This window comes from Sardina pilchardus, chromosome 12, assembly GCF_963854185.1.
Source record: "Sardina pilchardus chromosome 12, fSarPil1.1, whole genome shotgun sequence".
Taxonomy (NCBI): domain Eukaryota; kingdom Metazoa; phylum Chordata; class Actinopteri; order Clupeiformes; family Clupeidae; genus Sardina; species Sardina pilchardus.
This window is the reverse complement of record NC_085005.1, coordinates 323,623-343,994: the sequence shown is the minus strand read 5'-3', so window position 1 is coordinate 343,994 and position 20,372 is coordinate 323,623. Positions and strand designations below refer to the sequence as shown.

The following is a 20,372-nucleotide window of genomic DNA, read 5'->3' as shown; positions in this document are numbered from 1 at the left end:
AATAAACAAAAGATAGCAACAAGATAGCTATAGCCAATAGACTAACTGACAACTGAAGCCAATAGACTAAGCCCCCCCCCCCCCAAAAAAAAAGAGATAGGCAAAGTAAAAAAGAAAGAAAGAAAGAAAGAAAATAATAAATAAAAGTCAATCAGCAAATAAATTATTAATAAGGCGTCTCCTGGTTTCTGTCCCAGTAGCATGGGGTCTGCCAGGCTCGGGTGGCACATCAGGAGGACCTGCCACATCCTCCAGGAGCAGCCCCTCCTCAGGAAGCGGGGCATTTGCTAGCACTGCCAAGTTGTGTAGAAGAGCAGTTGCCACAATTACGGAGCAGCATTTGTCCGGCGCCAGCTGGAGGCCACCACTGGAGTGGCTAATGCACCGGAAACGCTGCTTCCAGATGCCAATGGCCCTCTCCACGATGTTGCGGGTGCTGGCATGAGCTTCGTTGTACCTGTGCTCCGCAGGTGTAGCTGGCTGAAGCACCGGAGTGAGCAGGTACGGGCGAAGAGGGTACCCACTGTCGCCCAGGAGCCAGCTGTTAGTAAACCCCCCATCTTCGGCCAGCTCATGGAGCCCAGAGTTGGCCCAGACGAAGGAGTCATGTGTACTCCCAGGCCATTTTGCCACCACGTTGGTGAAAAATGGTACATTGATGGCCGGGTACCCCGGGTACCCCTTCCGACAGATGAACATGGGCTCATCCTGCGACGGACTCGCAATCCGGATGAGGGTCCCGTCAATTGCTCCAATCACCCTCGGCAGTTCGGCTACTGCATGAAAAGCCTGGTTGGCCTGCAGGATCTCATCAGCTGTGGTGGGGAAGCTGATGGATTGCACATGCTGTAGCAGCAAAGGTGTAACTGCTGCTACAGCACGGCTCACCGAGGCCTTGCTGAGGCCCAGACCGTCTCCGACAACCTCCATAAAGCTCCCTGTGGCATAAAATCGCAGGGCAGCCAACACCTGCACTGTTGGACTTAGTGCAAAGGTGCGCCCTGTTGGTCGCTGGAGCTGGGGCCCGAGGCTGTCAATTAGTTGCCTGATGGTCGCTCCCGGCAGCCTGTATTTTCCAATAATTGCAGCATCTGAATAGATATCCAATGGACAGAAATGCCTTCTAATGTGTGCATTAGTGTCATATACACGACTTCTTCGACGCCTATGGTTCAGCACTAGAATGCGCTGTAACGCAGCCATGTTTGAGCATTCAAGATGCACCAAGGGGCCCCTTCTTATATTGAAGAACATATTACAACTAGAAATGCAATTCCAAGGAATTACCAGTGCATGAAAATGCCAAAAATTAAATGTACAATATAATTTGTAGTTAACACAAATAATATAAAAAAAGAGAGATGGGGTAAAACTGAGCGAATGAGGATTTACCACTGATCTATAAATAGGTAATTGAGATTGTTAGGTGTTGCTAAGACATATATGGTGGTTGCTAGGTTGACGTGGTTTAATAAATGTTGATAGGCAGATAGTTTAATAGACATAGTTTAAGGGCTGTGTAGAGGTAGACAGTTTAATGGATGTTGATAAGACAGATAGTTTAATGAATGTTGATAGACAAATAGTTTAATGGATGTATAATCCAGCGCAAACTTTATGGGCACTGCCATCTTGAATATCGCCATTACTGCGTGCCTGCGAGTGTGACGAGTGACACTTGCCTGTGCTTTTCAATGAAAGCATCATGTCAGAGAATGTCTAACAGAGGTCCTGCTCATGAATGAAAATGTCAGGTGAAAGGGAACATTGGATCAATGATGTCAGACTGTACCCAAACTTACCAATGAAGGTAATTTATTAACGCCATAAGGTATTAAGACGTGTATTAATGACAGCTAACCTCTGCAACAGCCGCCTATGGAACCAACGGGCTAATTTCTTAGCAGCCAGGCACGCAGTAATGGCGGCGTTGTGTTACTTCCGTGTTTCGCTGGATTAGTGTATAGGTAGATTAATGGATGTTGATAGGAGGACAGTTTAATGAAGGAATAAATAGTTGGAAGTAAATGGATGGAGAGAAAGTGGATATGGAAAGTTGAATTGAATGGAAAGTGGTCTTTGTTAACCCTCTACTGCACAACATTGCCCTCGGGCAACGTAAGGTTTAGTTAAGTCCCATGTCCAGAATTTGTCCCTTTAATTTATTTAAACCAATCAGAATTGTGAAAAAACTGTCAAGGTATGGTCCAATGAGGTGTGGTTATCATTTTGATGCAACAATTGAAGGAGGGACTTCCTTTTCTGATGGGTGGTCGCAGGAGCACATGGTGTGACAAGAAGGTAAGATAATTTGCATTGTTAAGGTTATTTAAACTGATACAAACTAAAAATAAAAATATGTTAGTGTGTCTGAAGGTGTAAAGAAGACTTTTGACAGGTTTTGGGAAGGTTTATTAGTTTTATTTTTAAGATAACCACTGTTTTCTTACTGTTGCCTCAGGGCAACGTTGTGCGTCAAAGGGGTACTTTTTTTATAGTCTTTGTGAACTTTGTTTTGTTTGTGTGTCAGGGGTATATTATATTATCACAAGTATTTGCTTACAATGTAATGTATACATATGTATGCTAAACCTTGTTTTCATTTTATATAACTTATTTTAACACATTTTGACAGACAAAATGGACACAAGAGTGTTCTACGGACGAAAACAGAGGGATCTGCATGTCGGGGAAATCAAGAAAGAAACATCTGGTAAAAATGGTGCACAGGAGAGTGTGTTGAACAACTCTATGTTTTTAGAAATTAAATGTGATGTAAAATAGTTTGTAGTTTGTAATATGGGGGTAGTAGAGGGGTGGGTATGAGAGTACTAGAGGGGTGGGTGGGGTAGTAGTAGAGGGGTGGGTAGTATGGATTTAGTAGAGGGGTGGTTGGGTAGTGGTGGTAGTAGAGGGGTGGGATAGAGGGTAGTAGAGGGTTGGGTGAGGGTCGGTGAGTAGCAATGGGGGTAGTAGAGGGGTGGGCGAGTAGTATGGAGGTAGTAGAGAGGTGGGTGGTAGTAGAGGGGTGGGTATGAGAGTACTAGAGGGGTGGGTGGGGTAGTAGTAGAGGGGTGGGTAGTATGGATGTAGTAGAGGGGTGGTTTGGTAGTGGTGGTAGTAGAGGGGTGGGTAATATGGGGGTAGTGGAGGGTTGGGTGAGGGTCGGTGAGTAGTAATGGGGGTAGTAGAGGGGTGGGCGGGTAGTATGGAGGTAGTAGAGGGGTGGGTGGGGTAGTAGTAGAGGGGTGGGTAGTATGGATGTAGTAGAGGGGTGGTTGGGTAGTGGTGGTAGTAGAGGGGTGGGTAATATGGGGTAGTGGAGGGTTGGGTGAGGGTCAGTGAGTAGTAATGGGGGTAGTAGAGGGGTGGGCGGGTAGTATGGAGGTAGTAGAGAGGTGGGTGGGTAGTATGGGGGTAGTAGAGGGCTGAGTGGGTAGTATGGAGGTAGTAGAGGGCTGGGTGTGGGGTAGTTGAGGGGTAGGAGGGGTAGTAGAGAGGTGGGTGGACAGTATGGAGGTAGTTGAGGGGTGGGTATGGGGTAGTAGAGAGGTGGGTGGACAGTATGGAGGTAGTTGAGGGGTGGGTATGGGGTAGTGGAGGGCTGGGTGTGAGGGTAGTTGAGGGGTAGGTGGAGTAGTAGAGAGGTGGGTGGACAGTATGGAGGTAGTGGAGGGGTGGGTATGGGGTAGTAGAGGGGTGGGTGGACAGTATGGAGGTAGTAGAGGGGTTCAGGTTTACTGAGTGTGCATACTTTAAAAGAAAATAAGCATAAACTGTTACAATACGTTAACATTGAAAATAAACATATTAGGACAAACTGTTTGTAATCTGACAAATGTTTTTACATTTCATATGTTACAAATGATTTATTTTTACATATTAGTATGTTCATTGTTAAAACTGTGATTTACTACTGCTGAATAAGCATTGTCTATGTTATGTGAATGGGAAATTTCCTATGCGAATTTGTACCATTGTGGCACAACGTTGCCTTAAGGCAACAAAAAAATATTTTGAAGAGGGGGGGTCCAAAAAATAAAAAAATGTTTTTTATCAATAAAATATCCTAAAATAAGCTAAAAAATGATGTGGAATATTTTTTTTTCATGCAACATAATAATGTGTGCAGTAGAGGGTTTGAAAAGCGGATGCGCTCAAACTCCGAATATTAGAGTCTTTGGGTGCGTAAAAACAAAAACTAGGGCTGCAGTAGAGGGTTAACATTACTAGGGTGATTGCGATGTATTCTATATTGTTGCAAGGGTAGGCCTAATTGAGATAGCTGTTATGTTTATCATAGGGTATTCATAGTGGTTACTCTGCTATGTAGGTTGCTAAATTAGGTGGAGGTTCCTAGGTGGTAATTGAATCAGACATGAGTGTTGATAAACAGAAGGACAATTTCCAAACTGATCATATAGATAACACACCAGCATGGAGCTCTTGAACAGTCCAAAGGCAAACTAGGCGTAGTTTATTTTATAACCTAACATCGATATTATGTGATATGAAGTCATGCATTTATGGTTAAACCATGAATGGTTGTTTTTTTTTTGCTACAATAAACTCTGCAATTTAGGATGAGAGCACGAGGGATCACAGCAAGAGATAATTTGAGTAGACAATATGCGTGGATAAATTATTTTTTTTAGAAATGGTGAAATCTTCAGAGGTCATTCTTTTACTGTTTATCATGCAGGCTCACATTGCCTACGTTAAACATCATAATTGTATTGCATTATTGTGACTGTAGAAGAGCTAGGGTGTGCATTGCACACAGTTAGGCGACGCCGACGTAATTGGCTGAATGATTAGGTCTACATTTTTCAAATTGATAAAATATTCAACGGTCATTTCGGCAGGCTGTGTAGCCGAACCTGTTGAGTTCCTGAAATAGTTGTGTCCCTTTAAGGGGAACTTAGGGGTGGAGTTTTAGGTACGTGTGTTTGCGTGTGTTTGTTTGAGCAGGTCGGACCGGAGTCGGAGAGTGAAGGAGTTGGACAGAGAGGTCTGTTAAAGAATGCTCTGTTAAAAGCGTGAGTTGTGGCTAAGACAGCAACTCGTTTGTGATATAAGCTACTTGGTTGATAAATAAAGCACGGGAAGTTTCCCTCAAGTGTGACAAAGTGTCTGGAGTATTACAATATTCATCCTGGCTGTAGCCTAACTTTGGATGAAGCAGGCTATGAGTTTCACAATAGGCTATTAACGGTGGTAAACATTTATGCCTAATCGCCTGCCAAAAGACGGTGATCAATTGATTCAGTGAAGTTAACTTTATTTACAGCTGAACTCTAGGTCTCTCGTGGTCTGCGTTATTTTAATTCAAGTAGCCTAGGCTAGCAATTTTGCCTGGGTTGATAACGTTAGGCTATTTGTTTTAGTCGGAAATCGTTTGGTTTGTTACGTTAACCGCACAGATGTGGACTAATAATAGCAGAAGCAAGCGGACCAGTCCAAGTTGTTTGTTGCCTACATAGCCTGCTAGTTAGCGAGACAGTCTAGTGCTTCAGATTATATCCAGTGGTTTATCTAGCCCAAGTATGTTCAGGTGGCATACACACAACAATCCGTTAAATGTTTTTATGTTGACAACAAGTCATGTTGTACAGAAACATGATAGTAGTTCATTTCAGTGTGCTAGCGATTTAGTTGCTATGTGTTTTCAATAGGTTATAATGGGTCAACAAGCTAACAAGCTACCTCTACCATTAGAGAGCTTACATTAACCTACAATGATCTGTGTCCTGAACACATTTATGTCGCATATAAACAACAAACCGTATCAAAATAAACCATTAAAAGTGGTCAAGAAACCTTAATTCACATTTAATATTTCCTGTTACGAACCCCAGGGCCGCCGCCATTGTTTTCTGATTTTTTTTGTTACTCTCGCCTCTGTGTACAACGCAGGCTTCTGATTTGCTCTGAGTGGTTCACATTTGCATAAAGATTCTATGATGTCATGATCACAATGTTAAGTCTATGGGGAAATTTTAATAGTTTTTATTTAATAGTTCAAAAAGTATCAAAGTTACAAAGTTGAAAAGTCATACCAACCCGATCCATTAGAAGACCTACGTTACAGAGTTTGAATGAAGTTTTAAGTTAAACGGTTGAAGAGCAATTGCTTGCAGAAAAAGTGGTAAGCGGAATAATAAGAAGAGGAATAAGAAGTCTAGGAATAACAGTACAGTGCATTTTCATGCACTGTAATAATAATCACCTGTTTGGAGTGACAAGGTCATTAACATGACATCACATACCTGATTAATTTGGGGGCTAAATATATCACCCAGGTAGTAAAAAAAAGTGTAAAAAATAAGCCAGTTGTTGGTGTCAATTGACTAATTGGATTTGGTGATCATGTCATGCCCTGTAGCTTGTCCGTCATGTACAAACTTAACTGCATTCAAGGCAGAACATGACTTTTTATCTTAGACCATGTTCTTGGTTCATGTCAGACTTTAGTATATTCATTGTTATATATGGATTATATTTAATTTATTATACGGCTCTTCACAATGCAAGTAGAACGCCCCATTGACTTGAATGGGATTTCCCAACGTTCTACCGGTCATTATTTCTGGATAGAGGACCTCTGAAAAAAATAATGACCGCTGTCAATGGCAACAGTCACGTTCTATCTGTGTGGCGAACTATTTCTTTTGTTAGCGGAAGCCACGAAACGGTAGCTAAGTCATTGCTAAAGACACATTGTGTTACGTTTCTTCTCGTTTTGGCAAGTAGCCGTATAATAAGCGGGATAATGTATAGAACGCCGGTCATTATCGGAAAATAATTCCCTTCAGGACGAAGCAAAACCCTGTCGGGAATTATTTTCCAAATATTTTCTATACATTATCCCTTACTTGGCTGTAGGTTTCATGTATCACATTTAAGTAGGTGCAGTTTTTGTTGTGAAATGCTTAGTTGCTTCACTATGAGGACTAATATCAAGATTGGTATTACAAAGATAGAAAATATAGGCGACAATGTGTTATGTACAGGTTTCCACAGTGAAATGTGCCTAAATGATATATGTGATCTCTGGTATGACATCATTTGTAATCCCTGCAGCTCAGGACATACAAGAGTGCTGTTATATATGGCCAACACTGGACATGTGTTATGGATGTCATTGGACATGAGGTTAGTGGACGTCCTGGCCATGGCCACTTTCTTTAGCACAATCCATGAGTCATGCATGATACTTCACCTGTGACTAAAACAAACACAGCAATATGGCCTGTATACAGTGTATTTAGCGTTCCTAATGAAACATCAGGCATCTGTATTAGTAATGCATTTTTTATTAAGTAACAAAGGAGGAAGAAAAGGCAAAGACAAAAAAGAAAATACATGTGCATGTCCATACATCTATGGATCTGAAAAGAGAGGAAGGCACAATTATTCATAAATACTCATGTGCACTAAGAATTAAACTTGATAATGAACATGACCCTAGAGTATATGCTCACCCTGCGCAGGCATGTACATTGTGACAGATGGGCGACCTGCTTGCTCCATCAAAATCTGTAGCTTGGCGCGTCTATACGCCATCACCTCCTCGTGGTGTCTGTCTTTCTGCTCCCTCAAGGCTGCCAGCTCTTCCTTGATCCCCTGCAGCTCTGATATTTTGGTCCTCTCAGATTGAAGGAGCTCCTCACTACAGGTACAGTTCTTGGTTTTCTTTTTTCTTTTCTGTCCCTGTAAGATTTGCCCTGTAGAGGAGCCCACTGACTGAGAGGACCCAGGGGAGTCAGAAGGACACAGCAGCCTGAGGGAGCTTGAGGCAGGTGAGGTGTCCTGCAGTGATGGTGCTGCAGCTGTTGGCGTTGATGACTGTGATGCATGAGGGGACCAGACATGGGGACTTGGAAGGCGCAGGCGAGGACCGTGGGTGCGAAGATTCATTGGTTGGAAGGTTGAAGCAGCAGAGGTTGAAGCAGTGCAGGAACGTGGACGTTGTGGTGGAAGAGGGCTGCCGCAGGTACCTGATGCAGGAGGGAGCAGGAGGGGAGTCTTGTCTTTCGGGAGCCGACGAGCATCCTGGGTGTGGAGAGCCAGTGGCACAGAATCAGTGGCGGACCCAGAGGACAGGAGATGTGGTGGAGGGCCCCCGGACACAGGATAATCAATCCCACCACTGATGCCCTCCAGTGCCACTGGCCCCAAAATCCCCAGGACTTTCTCCTCCTGTGGTGTGAGGACAGCCGCGGTGTTAACTCCCCCACCAGTTTTATGATGCTCCCTTCTTCTGGCGGCAGCCCTCCTCTTTGTGACACTGGCATAGTCTTTCCACTTGTTCCTAATGTCCTCCACGCTCCTGCACCCCTCCCCAACTGCATTGACTTTGGTAGTGATTATTTGCCATGCAGTTTTTTTCTTGGAGTTGGTTATTGCTGTTTTGAATTTGGAAAATAAAATGTCTTTATGCTTCTGAACTTCGTCTAAAAGCATTTCTAATACTGTTGCTGTGAACTGGGGCTTGCGTGCCATGGTGTCTGAACAAGATGAACATCAGAAATGGACTTAAATAGGCCTAGAGTTTTGAACCATGAACATCTCATTACATATTGAAATTCAATCACACATTGAACTTGCACCAAAATGCAAAATGCACCAATACCCCATTTGTCAATGTCTTTTATTTTGCTCATTATTTCAAGTGCTAACATGAGACCATCACTAATTTGTGAGATATTTCAATCAACACTCTTTCTGTTTATTGTCACTGAAGTCGTTAAGTAATTTAAAGTGTATACAGTATATATATATAGTTAAATATGCTGTCTCCTTCACGTACAGTAAATGTACATGTGGCTCAACTGTTTCGCCTATGAGCTGTTTGTAACTTCAGTAGGCTAGCAGGCTACCCAAATTGGTGGTTCAATACCCACAAAGTGCACATATCTAAATTGTACATCTGCCGTTACATTTCAGTTCCGTTATTTCCCGAAATAGATATAGCATCTATATAATTAAGTACAAGTGCATAGTATTGTTGTGATTCATACAATCACAATTGACATAAGGGACGGCAGGATTTGAACCCCGGTCGTCCGTGTGGTATACGTGGACGTTGCCGTTGCACTATGACTTGTTGACTCTCAAATGCATTTTGTGGCTGAAATAGTAGTCTACATTGTGTGGAAAGGTATGCAGAAGTGAATGGAAAGCGTTGTTGATAAAAACGTACAGATTTCAAACAAACAAGGTACGCTAGTAGGCCTATAGCCTACGTTTTGCAGGAACGTTAACATTACTGGCTACACTTGGTAAGTAGGCCAAACCAACCAACGAAGAGTTGAAATTGACGTAGGCTATGGTAGCCTAAAATACTCCTGACAAATATTGGCCAGCTCAAGTAAACTGTTTTATTTGCTCACAATAGGTTTAGGTTTTTGTTGGTGACAGTGACATTACTTGCATTCTTCATTTGTGCTTGAAAATAGACATCGACACGTAGTGGATGCCTCTCAACATCCCTCCTCAATCGTCGGTGCTCGGTCCTCCGACTATCCCATTATTGGCGCCCCATCATTCTTTATGTAGATCAGTGAGGACGACGATTGAGGAAGGAAGGGAGGATCTATAAGAGACAAATGATAGGCATCCAGTGACAGAGTATTTCTAGTGGGTGGGGTATTATACGTTGACACCTTTTCCACCAATGAAATGTGCCGCTGAGTCCTCAACAACGTTGTTGGAACAACGGTGTTCGAACACCGGAGGTAGGGAATTGCGACACAGGTACGATGCTTTCTGGAAACAGGTGTAACACAGTCGTTGTTTGATAGCAAGTTGCGTCGCACCACGGTGGTTTAAAAACGCCGTTGCTAACTCTTCTAGAAACGCACCCCTGGCCAGCTGATGATTGTTCACATTTACACACCAGCTAACGTCTAGCTTGCGCAAGCTAATTTAGCTCACTTTCGACAGGGCTAAATCTTGTCCAACTTGGGCTTTGTTAAATTTTTAATCAAAGCTAAACTCAAAACTCAGTTAAAACTGAGCGAAGCTTGATTTGGTTGAACGCTAACTTTATGTATGCCTGTGAACAACAAGTTGGTTTGCGTGAGGTAGCGTTAGCTTGTTGGCTAACGATAACGTTAAAATGTCATGAATATTTTTTGTTAACGTTAATGAAAGCTTAGATGTTGGACTCCTTAGATGTTGGAGTCTTTAAGAAGACTTATGTGTTTACATCTTATTTTGTTCTTGGAGGGAGGCTGGTTTCACATTGTTTACCTGTCCTGGGGTGCGGTTACATGTCGGCAGTCCGACATCCTGCCAGTCCGACATCACTTTCGTCCGACATGCCGCTATTCAGACATGGTGTTATTCCGACATGCTGCCAATCCGACACATTTTAGTACCCCCATTCCGACAGTTTACAAATCCTATTTTTTTCCCACGTCAATTTAACGGACCTATATGAGCCCGACGGACGCAAACTGCGTCAAAAAACACAACCATTCTTCTCTGTTACATTGCTCCACGATTATTAGTCACAGCGAGATGAGACCTATATTGCATGAAAGAGCTCAGAACCGGGGCTTCCAACGAGACTAGACACGTGTCTGTACGATCAAGTATGAAAATAAAATCATGAATTTAAATGAAAGTATCATATTTACAGTCTTGCTCTGCGTTCACCCACGCAGCCACTGCTCTCGCTTGAATTACTCCGGGACCAGGCATCGCACAGACATAACACGCATATCAAATGAAAGAGGAGAAACAGAGCTTTCCATTGATACCAAACACATCAATCCTTTTGTGTTATAGAAACAGACGAAGTGACAAACAAATAAGAATCATATAGCTTCGGCTACCGCTTTCGTTTGATTTACTCGTGAAACCGTGGTTAAAAAGATACGGCTTGCATGTCAGATAAAAGAGGAGAGCTAGAGCTATCCACAGATACCAAATACAACCTTCTTAGCCATAAAATAGACGAAGTGATAATAACTTAATTTAGCTCCACTTAGTCCGCGAATGATGAGACAGAGAAGAAAACTTGCCATGAACTGCTTTCACTTCCCCGAGTCGTGCACGGAACAGACACATAACCATATCAAGAAGTCTTCACAATGACATTTTAAATGTGAATCTTTATTATTTTACACAATTGGATATAGTTATGACATTAATAGCCTATTAATGACCTCATGTCGGAATGGCACGTTGTTTGAAAAAAAAGTTAAATACCGCCACTGCGACCATGAAAAAACAAAATGTCGGAGTGGTGGGACTTTCTCCCATAAAGAGACATGCCTCCACTACGACAATTGGACGTCAATGTCGGAGTGCTGGTATGTCGGAATGAACGGCGGTAGCCCTGGGGTGCGTTTCTAGAAGAGTTAGCAACGGCGTTGTTAAACCACCGTGGTGCGACGCAACTTGCGATCAAACAACGACAGTGTTTCAGACAGTGTTCCAGAAAGCATCATACTTGTGTCGCAATTCGCTACCTCCGGTGTTCGAACACCGTTGTTCCACATTTCATTGGTGGAAAAAGTGTCAACGTATAATACCCCACCCACTAGAAATTCTCTGTCACTGGATGCCTATCACTTGTCTTTTATAGATCCTCCTTTCCTTCCTCGATCCTCGTCCTCACTTAATGATGGGGCGGCAACAATGGGATAGAGGACCGAGGATCGAGAAGGGATGTTGAGAGGCACCCACTATGTGTCGACGTGTCTAATTTAAACCCAAAGTGATTCATGCTGGCATTATCATTGCTATCAGGAAAAAACGTAAACCTATGCAAGCACATGAAACAGTTTGCTTAAGCTGTCCAATATATGTACTTATTTGTGTGAAATATCTAAAAAATATATGTTCAAAATATATGGCCTAGACTAATTACAAATTATCACAATACTAAGTCGGTGTCTGGTGGTTCAGCTGTTGCATGTCAGTACATTGCGCGTGCGGCCCAAGTTCGCATCTTACCTCTCCATGTCACTTTTGAGTAAGAGCAGGCATACCACACACAACAATAGGTTAGACCCTAAATATATTTAATTGCTTTACATCGAGTGGCCAGGAACACGACATCAGTTTAATAGTTCCACGACATTACTTATTAGGGTTATTTCCACGTTTCACTAGTCAGAAACAAAAGCATGTGTGATGCATACGGGAAAAGAACCTACAATGTTGTGATGGTAAGCCACCTGCCTTAACCACTATACTAATGAACGGTGTGCTTGACCCGAGGGTTTGTAAATATCATAACAGTAGCCTACCAAAACGCAAACCAACACGCAAATGAACGAAAGGTAACACACGTAGCAAGAATGAGCCCAACGGTATTTTAATTTATATTAGCCTACAGTATAGCGCAATCATTGAGTCACGAGAAAACAACAACTTAGTGATTTTTGGTTGGGCGCTTGTGATTTTTGGTCAGGCGATCTTGCACTGACGACATCACCAACTGGAACTCCCAAGCTACGACACAGGTGCGACTGCCCAGGGGCAGAAGTTCAAACGACCAAACTTTGCGTCCTTGTTTGCAATTGAGAGTTTGAACTACCTTTTCTAGAAACACCAAATTCAAGAACGACGGAGCGAACTCCCAAGATTGCGACGCAAGTTAGCAAACGACGCTTTCTAGAAACGCACCCCTGGATAAGATAACGTTTGTGATTTTAAATTATGAACGACGTATCGATAGCTAGTTCTATAGCAGCTAATAATGCAAGCTATGCGCCATGTCACGCGCATGCTCAGACCTGTTTGAAACTTGTTGAACTCGTAGATGGCAGCAAGAAATACCCTCAGGATTCGTGCCCTTACATTTGTACACGTTAGCGAGAAACCAGCCTACTATTCAATCTAAAACTTCTGGTTTTCAGGCGTGTTTCCTGGTGACTTTTTCAATTGAATAGTAGAGATTACTCGTTAACTTTCATAAAGTTTCTTTATATGCTGGTTTTTAGTTTAATTTTATATGATCGTTTTTAGCTTGTTTTTATATGCTGGTTTTAGCTTAATTTTATCTGCTTGTTTTAATTCTTCTGTTAATTTTATCCTGTTTTTTGGGTGTGTGTGTGCATTGTAGCACTTTGAGGTCATTGATTTGGTGTAAAGTGCAATACAAATAAAATTTATTATTATTACATTGCATGTAAATGCAATGTACTGTTATCCCTGTTCTTTTTATTATCGGGATAATTATTCTTCCTCCGACCAAAATCAACGATTTATAACGCTAAAACCACTTAACCGTTTGACGTCATTCAAGCACTCCTACAAAGACCTTGTAACGGAGATTTGACGATTGTATTTTTGACATTTGTGAACTTCATACTTTTTGAGATATTTACGATAAAAGAGTTTAAAATTCCCATAGAGTTTACATTGAGATCCTTTGGCGGCAAAGACTAATTGTTACGTCAGTGCTCAGCTGTCAGTAATCAAGGATCTTTGATCCAAACTAAAGCCATGCCACCGCTGCAACCTGAATGTTTTGTCTACTCATTAAACTGTAGCTGCGTGCTGAGTAGGCTACTAACAGCTATGAAAACATTCTACCATGCCATAGCTGCTGTAAACCAGGACGTTATCGTCTTGTCTCCTGTTAGGCTACTCCTAACTTGATTTGTTTATATCGTTACAGTAACCGGTTTGCTCTCGGTAACGTTATCAACAGCTAAAGACAACCTAACGTCAACGTAAATCTAACACTGTATTTAGCTAACGACAACCAAACTTGCTCCAGGCTAGGTTTTTCGGTATCATTCACAAATTAAAAACCTTTGTTAACAGCTTGTACATTCCTATTAGGACAATCACACACCTGGAGACACTTCGAAGAACATACTAGCTCATCCTGTACAAATATCCTACTGTAAGCTAACGTTACATTTGCTAGATATCCTACCTGTTGCTGCATCATAGTTGATTGGCGTTGTTTGACATTGTATTCCGTATTCCAATGGTGTTTAAGTCTATGGCCTACTTTTAACCTGCATTCGTGTAGATATGAAGGCTATATAAGCTATCCTACCAGTCGTTTCACTGTAGGCTACTAAAGTGTCAGCTCTTGCAACTCGTTTGAAGTTGCCAACTTCATTTCAGTCTTAAATTCTAATAGGCCTAAATGAAGAGTTATTTTCCATAATAGCCTATATCCACAATTTTGATGCATTTTCATAAATCACTTTTTAAATGTGACTTTCCAAGTAATTTCAGTGGAAATGTGGGTTATTGTTATTTATCTATTCTTCTGTACGTAGCCTAGTTGTCTTTTTAACTATAGACCTAATAGGAATGTTTTACACAGTCAGCAACCTTTTTGCATTTACATGGAATTACATTTTCTAGTTATTATTATTATTATAAAATATAAGGGCACAAATCCCGAAGCCATTTGTTTTATGAAGAAACTGCCGTCAATGAGGTCATTTAATGCTGAAAGTTTTTTGGAGCATGATTTGACTGAAAAGGAGAAACGCATTAGAGGCATTAGTTTTTTTTTTTTTTTTAAGTGTATTTTTTGGCCTTTTTGCCTTTATTATGATAGGACAGTGAAGAGTAGGGATGCAACGGTACAGTTTTGCCACGGTTCGGTTTGTATCACGGTTTTTGGGCCACGGTAACGGTTCGGTTTCAATATATCAATATTATCTTGGCTCTAGCATACAGGAGGCTATATTTGCCTTTTCTATTTCAAATCAACAATGTGCTTCTACTTACACTTGCAGAGAAAATATTAAATGCATAGCCTGACACAGATGAAGCAGAATCACAAAAATGTATTAAAAGAAAAGAACACCATCATTGCCTTCTGTCATAAACAGGCAATGTTATCCATAGTGCAGTGCAGCATAAAGTAATGTGTAGTTATTTATTTAATAAACTCACTGTTCTTCACACATTTAAAGAAAATACTTAACTGTTATACACCCTCAAAAAAGTAGTGAACAATTCTGAAAATCTTCTCAAAATAATTGGTGAGGTAGTATTATGTGTAGTTTCAAATGGATATTTGATTTGGGAGTGCCTGCCCTGTCCTCTTTTATGAACGTAAAAAATGTAAACATAGACAAAAGTGCAGTGCAGCATTAAAAATATTAGAACAATGAAATGAACATTATTGCAACCTGTTGTCAGGGGGGGGGGCAATATTCCGAGAAGAAAGTGGCAAATTTGCCACTTCACAAAGTGTCTGTTTCCCCTGTGTCTCCTGTCGTGTGTGTGTGTGTGTGTGTGTGTGTGTGCGTGTGTGTGCGAGAGAGTTGTGTGATTGACGAGTGGACGAGCGATTGGCTGATTTAGCAGTGAGTTTATTGTTTTTCGAGTGGACACATCCCGCTGCCCGTAGCCTAGCATGTACAACGTCAGGAAAATAAATGACCCGAGTTTGGAATGACATGTCAGCCTCCCCATCTCCTATAACCTCCCATCCCTACAATATTTTCCAGTAAACTATCAAAAAGAGAATACACTCAGCTGTGTCGGCGTCACGCTTTCTTAAGCTACTCTAGCGAGCAATCAACGCAGGGCAGAAACCACCGGTTACACTGTTACACACAGACTTTATAATGTGGCAAATTTTCGACCTTCTAAAGTGGCAAATTTGCGTCTTTACAAAGTACGTGGCCCTAATACGCCGTCGTATTCGTTATGTCTTTGGGAATTATAGGAATATTGTTGTCGAAAGGCTGCAGCAATGGATGGTTGGGTTTTCGGTGGCAAACTAACTCTCCGTGCTGCTCCACTTAAGGTTACAGCCGGGTGATGAAGGCGCAAGTGGGCCGACATGTTGGATGTGTTACCTTTATTAGGTGATCGTTGTGAAGCAGTGCTTGCAATGCACACTGTGCTTTGTTTACTGACGGTCTTTTTGCCTTGTTCGTGGGCTACTTCAAATGTCGCCATGATCATGCAGCCGCCGGTAAGGTTTGTTTCTTCTCACATGACTCCTTCATTTGCATTTCAACGCGCTTATTGGCTCTTGGGAAATTCAGTAAAATTCTGATTGGTTGTTGCAAGGTTGACGAGAGGCAAGCTGAATAGTCAGAGAAAACGCATCCCCCGGGTCCTAAGCACTCCTCTCTATCGCTCCCAGGCTACGCGCGCGCAATAACCTTGTATTAAATAAAAAGTTTAATGTCGCGTATACCGAAATATTGCGGTTTAGGTGAGTCTATTGAACCGAACAGGCCAAACCGAACGGTTCAATAAATTATTGAAAACCGTTGCATCCCTAGTGAAGAGGTAGACAGGAAACAAGTGGGAGAGAGAGATGGGGTGTAATATTGGTAATAATAAATATTTGCCTTTTTTCCCCCTGATGACAACAGTTACTGTGCGTTCAGACCAAAACCGTCAAAAGCGTCAAAGTCGCTGGTGAAGCTCATAGCCCGCCGCTCAACCCAGTTCGGCGCATTCGGTGCCGAAAGCGTCAAAGCCATGACGTGAAACATTTGAACAAACCACAAGCAGCAATCCTGCGAGTTTGACATTCTGATTAGTTGACGCCAAACCGTGTCATAGCTCATTACCATAAAGTTAACTGCATATTTATGTGTCTGTGTTACAGGTCATTCACAAGTGGCTCCAGTCTGGTTTGGGGGTCTACCCTTTCTCATCATGGCCTGCCACCCAAAAAAGTAAGCTATACAGCTTCACATTTGATTTGTTTGACTTGGGTGTATTAGTGATTATGACAGATATTTGGCGATTTCTTTCTGATGATAAAAGTAATGCATATTTATGTATCTGTGTTACAGGTCATTCACAAATGGCTCCAGCCTGGTTTGGGGGTCTAGCCTTTCTCATCCTGTCCTGCCGCCCAATAAAGTAAGCTATACAGTTTTACATTTGAGTTATTTGACTTGGATGTATTAGTGGTTATGATAACTATTTGGCAATTTATTTCTGATGATAGAAGTATTGCATATTTATGTTACAGGCCATTCACAAGTGGCTCCAGCCTGTTTGGGGTCTAGCCTTTCTCATCCTGTCCTGCCACCCAATAAAGTAAGCTATACAGTTTTACATTTGAGTTATTTGACTTGGATGTGTCAGTGGTTATGATAACTATTTGGCAATTTATTTCTAATGATAGAGGTAATGCATATTTATGTGTTACAGGCCATTCACAAGTGGCTCCAGCCTGGTTTGGGGGTCTAGCCTTTCTCATCCTGTCCTGCCACCCAATAAAGTAAGCTATACAGTTTTACATTTGAGTTATTTGAGTTGGATGTATTAGTGGTTATGATAACTATTTGGCAATTTATTTCTGATGATAGAAGTAATGCATATTTATGTATATGTGTTACAGGCCATTCACAAATAGCTCAAGCCTGGTTTGGGGGTCTAGCCTTTCTCGTCCTGTCCTGCCACCCAATAAAGTAAGCTATACAGATTTACATTTGATTTATTTGACCTTCTGGTCCACACATTAGTCATATAAGATAACCATATGCCTTTGTAACTGGTCTTACCAGTTCAGGATGAATTGAAGGTAAATGTCAACCTGCATAAATGCCTTTCTCTGCTGTAATAAAATCCACTGTTTACCTCAAAAGCTCTCTAATAAAATGTACAACATATTTTTATTTCAGAAGAGAAATTACTAAAGGCCTCTGCAACTGCTTTTACCAGGTAAGGATGAATTGCAGATACATTTCAACATGAAAAATGTTTTTAGTCTACTTTGATAAATTCCTCATTTCCAGTACCTACAAAGCTCTATAATCAGCATCATTTTTGTTTGATCTGTGCATGCAAATGCTGTAGTACTGTATAACTAACAAGTATTTGTCTCTGTGAACCACTTTTCTGTTGCCTTTTTACATTTTCAAGTAACAGGCCTTTGCCAACATGTCTTAAACCCTCATTATATTTACTGGAAGACTACACTGTGCACATAACAGAAGCATTCCGTTTGCAGAGCATCTGCTGCAACACTGTAATCAATGGAACTCTTTACACTAGATGTGATGGCGGCATGTACAGTATGTTTGAAAAAATTAGACTCGTCTTCTAAAACTATTTTCATGCTCTGCGAACAGAGTGCTTCACTTGGTCCCAGTGTAGCTGTCTAGTTACAGGTGATGGATTGTGTCACCATTACAGCAGCCTGCTGGTGGTGGTACCTTTATATTCATGTTGTTGACATTCAGTTGAAAAGTAGTTATGTACTGTATATGCTTCCAAACGTAACTCATTTTGTTATGCTTGTATGATTACAGATGCTGTGAGAGAGTTATGCCCTGTGCCGCGGCTTCTGATTCAGTACAGCAGTTCAACCAGCCCAGCAAACAGGAAAAGCTCAAGGAGGTGTCTTAACTGTCAGCATCCCTACCCAAAAAGATCAGGCTACTGTTATGTCCAACTAAGAAAAACAATGGTCTGGTATGAAGGTTATCTGTGTTTTGAAACATAAATATTCATTAAATAATAATAAAAAAAGTTTGACACTATTTATGGTTGCATTTAATTTTACTTTATTATCTGTTTATGGTATTTATTGTCTACGATGACTTATTTCATTGAACATTGAGGTGCCGGTGACAAATGTGTACTATTGTTTAGGAATTGCATGAAGGAGTTAAAGTTTGTACTGATTAATAACTTGTAGGCTGTAGTGTAGCAGAGTTGAATTCATGTACTGTAAAACCCATATTCTAATGCTTACTGTTTCACACAATGAAGGTATTTGGCTGTAAAACCACAAGGTGCTTCACATGATAGATTTTGACTTAATCATTTATTGAATTGAATGTATAAAGTCATTTTAATGTCATATTGGTTGATACAAAACTTACTTTATGTAGCCTAGTACGTGCTATCTATGTTGGCCAGTTAGATTAGGCTATACAGTGTATTTCTGTAGTATAGTTTTGGCCATAATAAGATAAATCAGCTGGGATATAGGCCAGGTGAACTGCTTCATGAACGGGTCCTAAACGGATCCGGGAGGATGATAAACGCCTCCGAAATGAATCCGCGGCGGATCGATACGCTGTTTAATTCGCGGGTCCGAAATGACTCAGCTGCGTCTGGTCGGACCCGCCTCGGTGTGCAAGTGGACGCATTTTCGGACCCGCGTTCCAGAAGTCGCGGTACCTCCGCGGCGGATCCGCTACGGAGTCATTTTGCTGTCTGGGTATGATGGTCTGTTTTCCTTTGGTCATTTTGTAAGCGCTTGTTAGTAAGCTTTTCCCTAAGTTTTTAAGACAATTTTTAACTTAAAGCTATGTTATTGTTCACAACTGCATTAGCCAAGGGATGTAATGTGTGCTGATTGCATGATCTGTCTCAACAGGGGCTGTAAGGACAATTGTGGAGACCTGGAGAACAATATCCTGTCCAGTTTATGTCATCCATCCCAGGCTTTCCAAAACGAATATCCAGCAAAAGGAAACCACCCAGGCTTTCGAAAACGAATATCCAGCAAACCTGCTGCTAACTAATTCAAGAGAGAATTCAGAGATATTTCATTCATGTGCAACCAATGTAGGCCTACAATAAAACCAAGTAAATCCAGAGTGTTTTGTTGTTTTCCCGTGCATGCTTTATTGCTTTCGGATAATAACCTACATGGCAACACCGTGCGGCAGTCTACGAACTGCTACGAGACACATGCTTCATAGAAACAGTAGGGCATTCAACCAGCACAACAATGATTCTGGCCCCACATGTAAGAAATGCAAGTCATTTAAGCACCGTTAACGTTAGCCCCAACTCATTTAATCTAATTCACCCTGCAATGCACCAGCCTATGACTTTGAGCGACTGTTTTCTTTTCTTTTTACATAGCCGCATAACGTCATAAAACGCTAAATTCTGACATGTAGCCTAGCCTACAAGTAATCGATACTGTACTAGGACAGTAGGTCGCACAATCCAAGATGTGTAGGAATGGAGCAATTTACACTTACCAGATTTATGAACGTTAAAAACTTCCAGCTACCACCATAGGTTTGATGAGCAGGCATGTCTATAGCTTTATAATTGCAGAGAACAGAGAAATACGAGAGAAGAATAGCTATTCTCAATATTTGTGAGGGGATAAGCGCCATTTTCTTGCTCTGTCAGCTACTGTCAAGTAATCGTTCTCATCCGTGGGGACTGTGACGGATCCTTCGTCTTTGAGACCTTGTGGTTGCGTAGAGAACGCAGGACAGGACAGCACAGCACAGCTGCAGGCTGCTGTTACTATAGCAACATGCATCAACGTTGCGCCGTAGGAGCTGGATGTGAGGCCTGGAAATTCCATAATATAGGGAAATTCGCATTTTAAAACTGATGGGTGGACAAAATAATACCAAAGATAGGGGGTGTTCACACGAGGATGATTTTTCACCGGTTGCGGGTGGATGTTTTACATTATA

General features: G+C 41.6%; 1 protein-coding gene across 2 annotated transcripts in view; it reads right to left on the bottom strand.

The window, feature by feature from the left end:
* Positions 1 to 20,134, bottom strand: part of aig1 (androgen-induced 1 (H. sapiens)) — a 109,032-nt gene extending 88,898 nt beyond the window's left edge. Inside the window, exon 1 of one of the 2 annotated variants that reach the window (XM_062550787.1) lies at positions 19,920 to 20,134. In XM_062550787.1, coding sequence (XP_062406771.1) covers positions 19,920 to 20,060 — 141 coding nt within the window. In that variant the 5' untranslated portion in view covers positions 20,061 to 20,134. The remainder of the gene's footprint in view (positions 1 to 19,919) is intronic. The other variant, XM_062550786.1, reaches the window with a different exon arrangement.
* Positions 20,135 to 20,372: the final 238 nt, after the last annotated feature.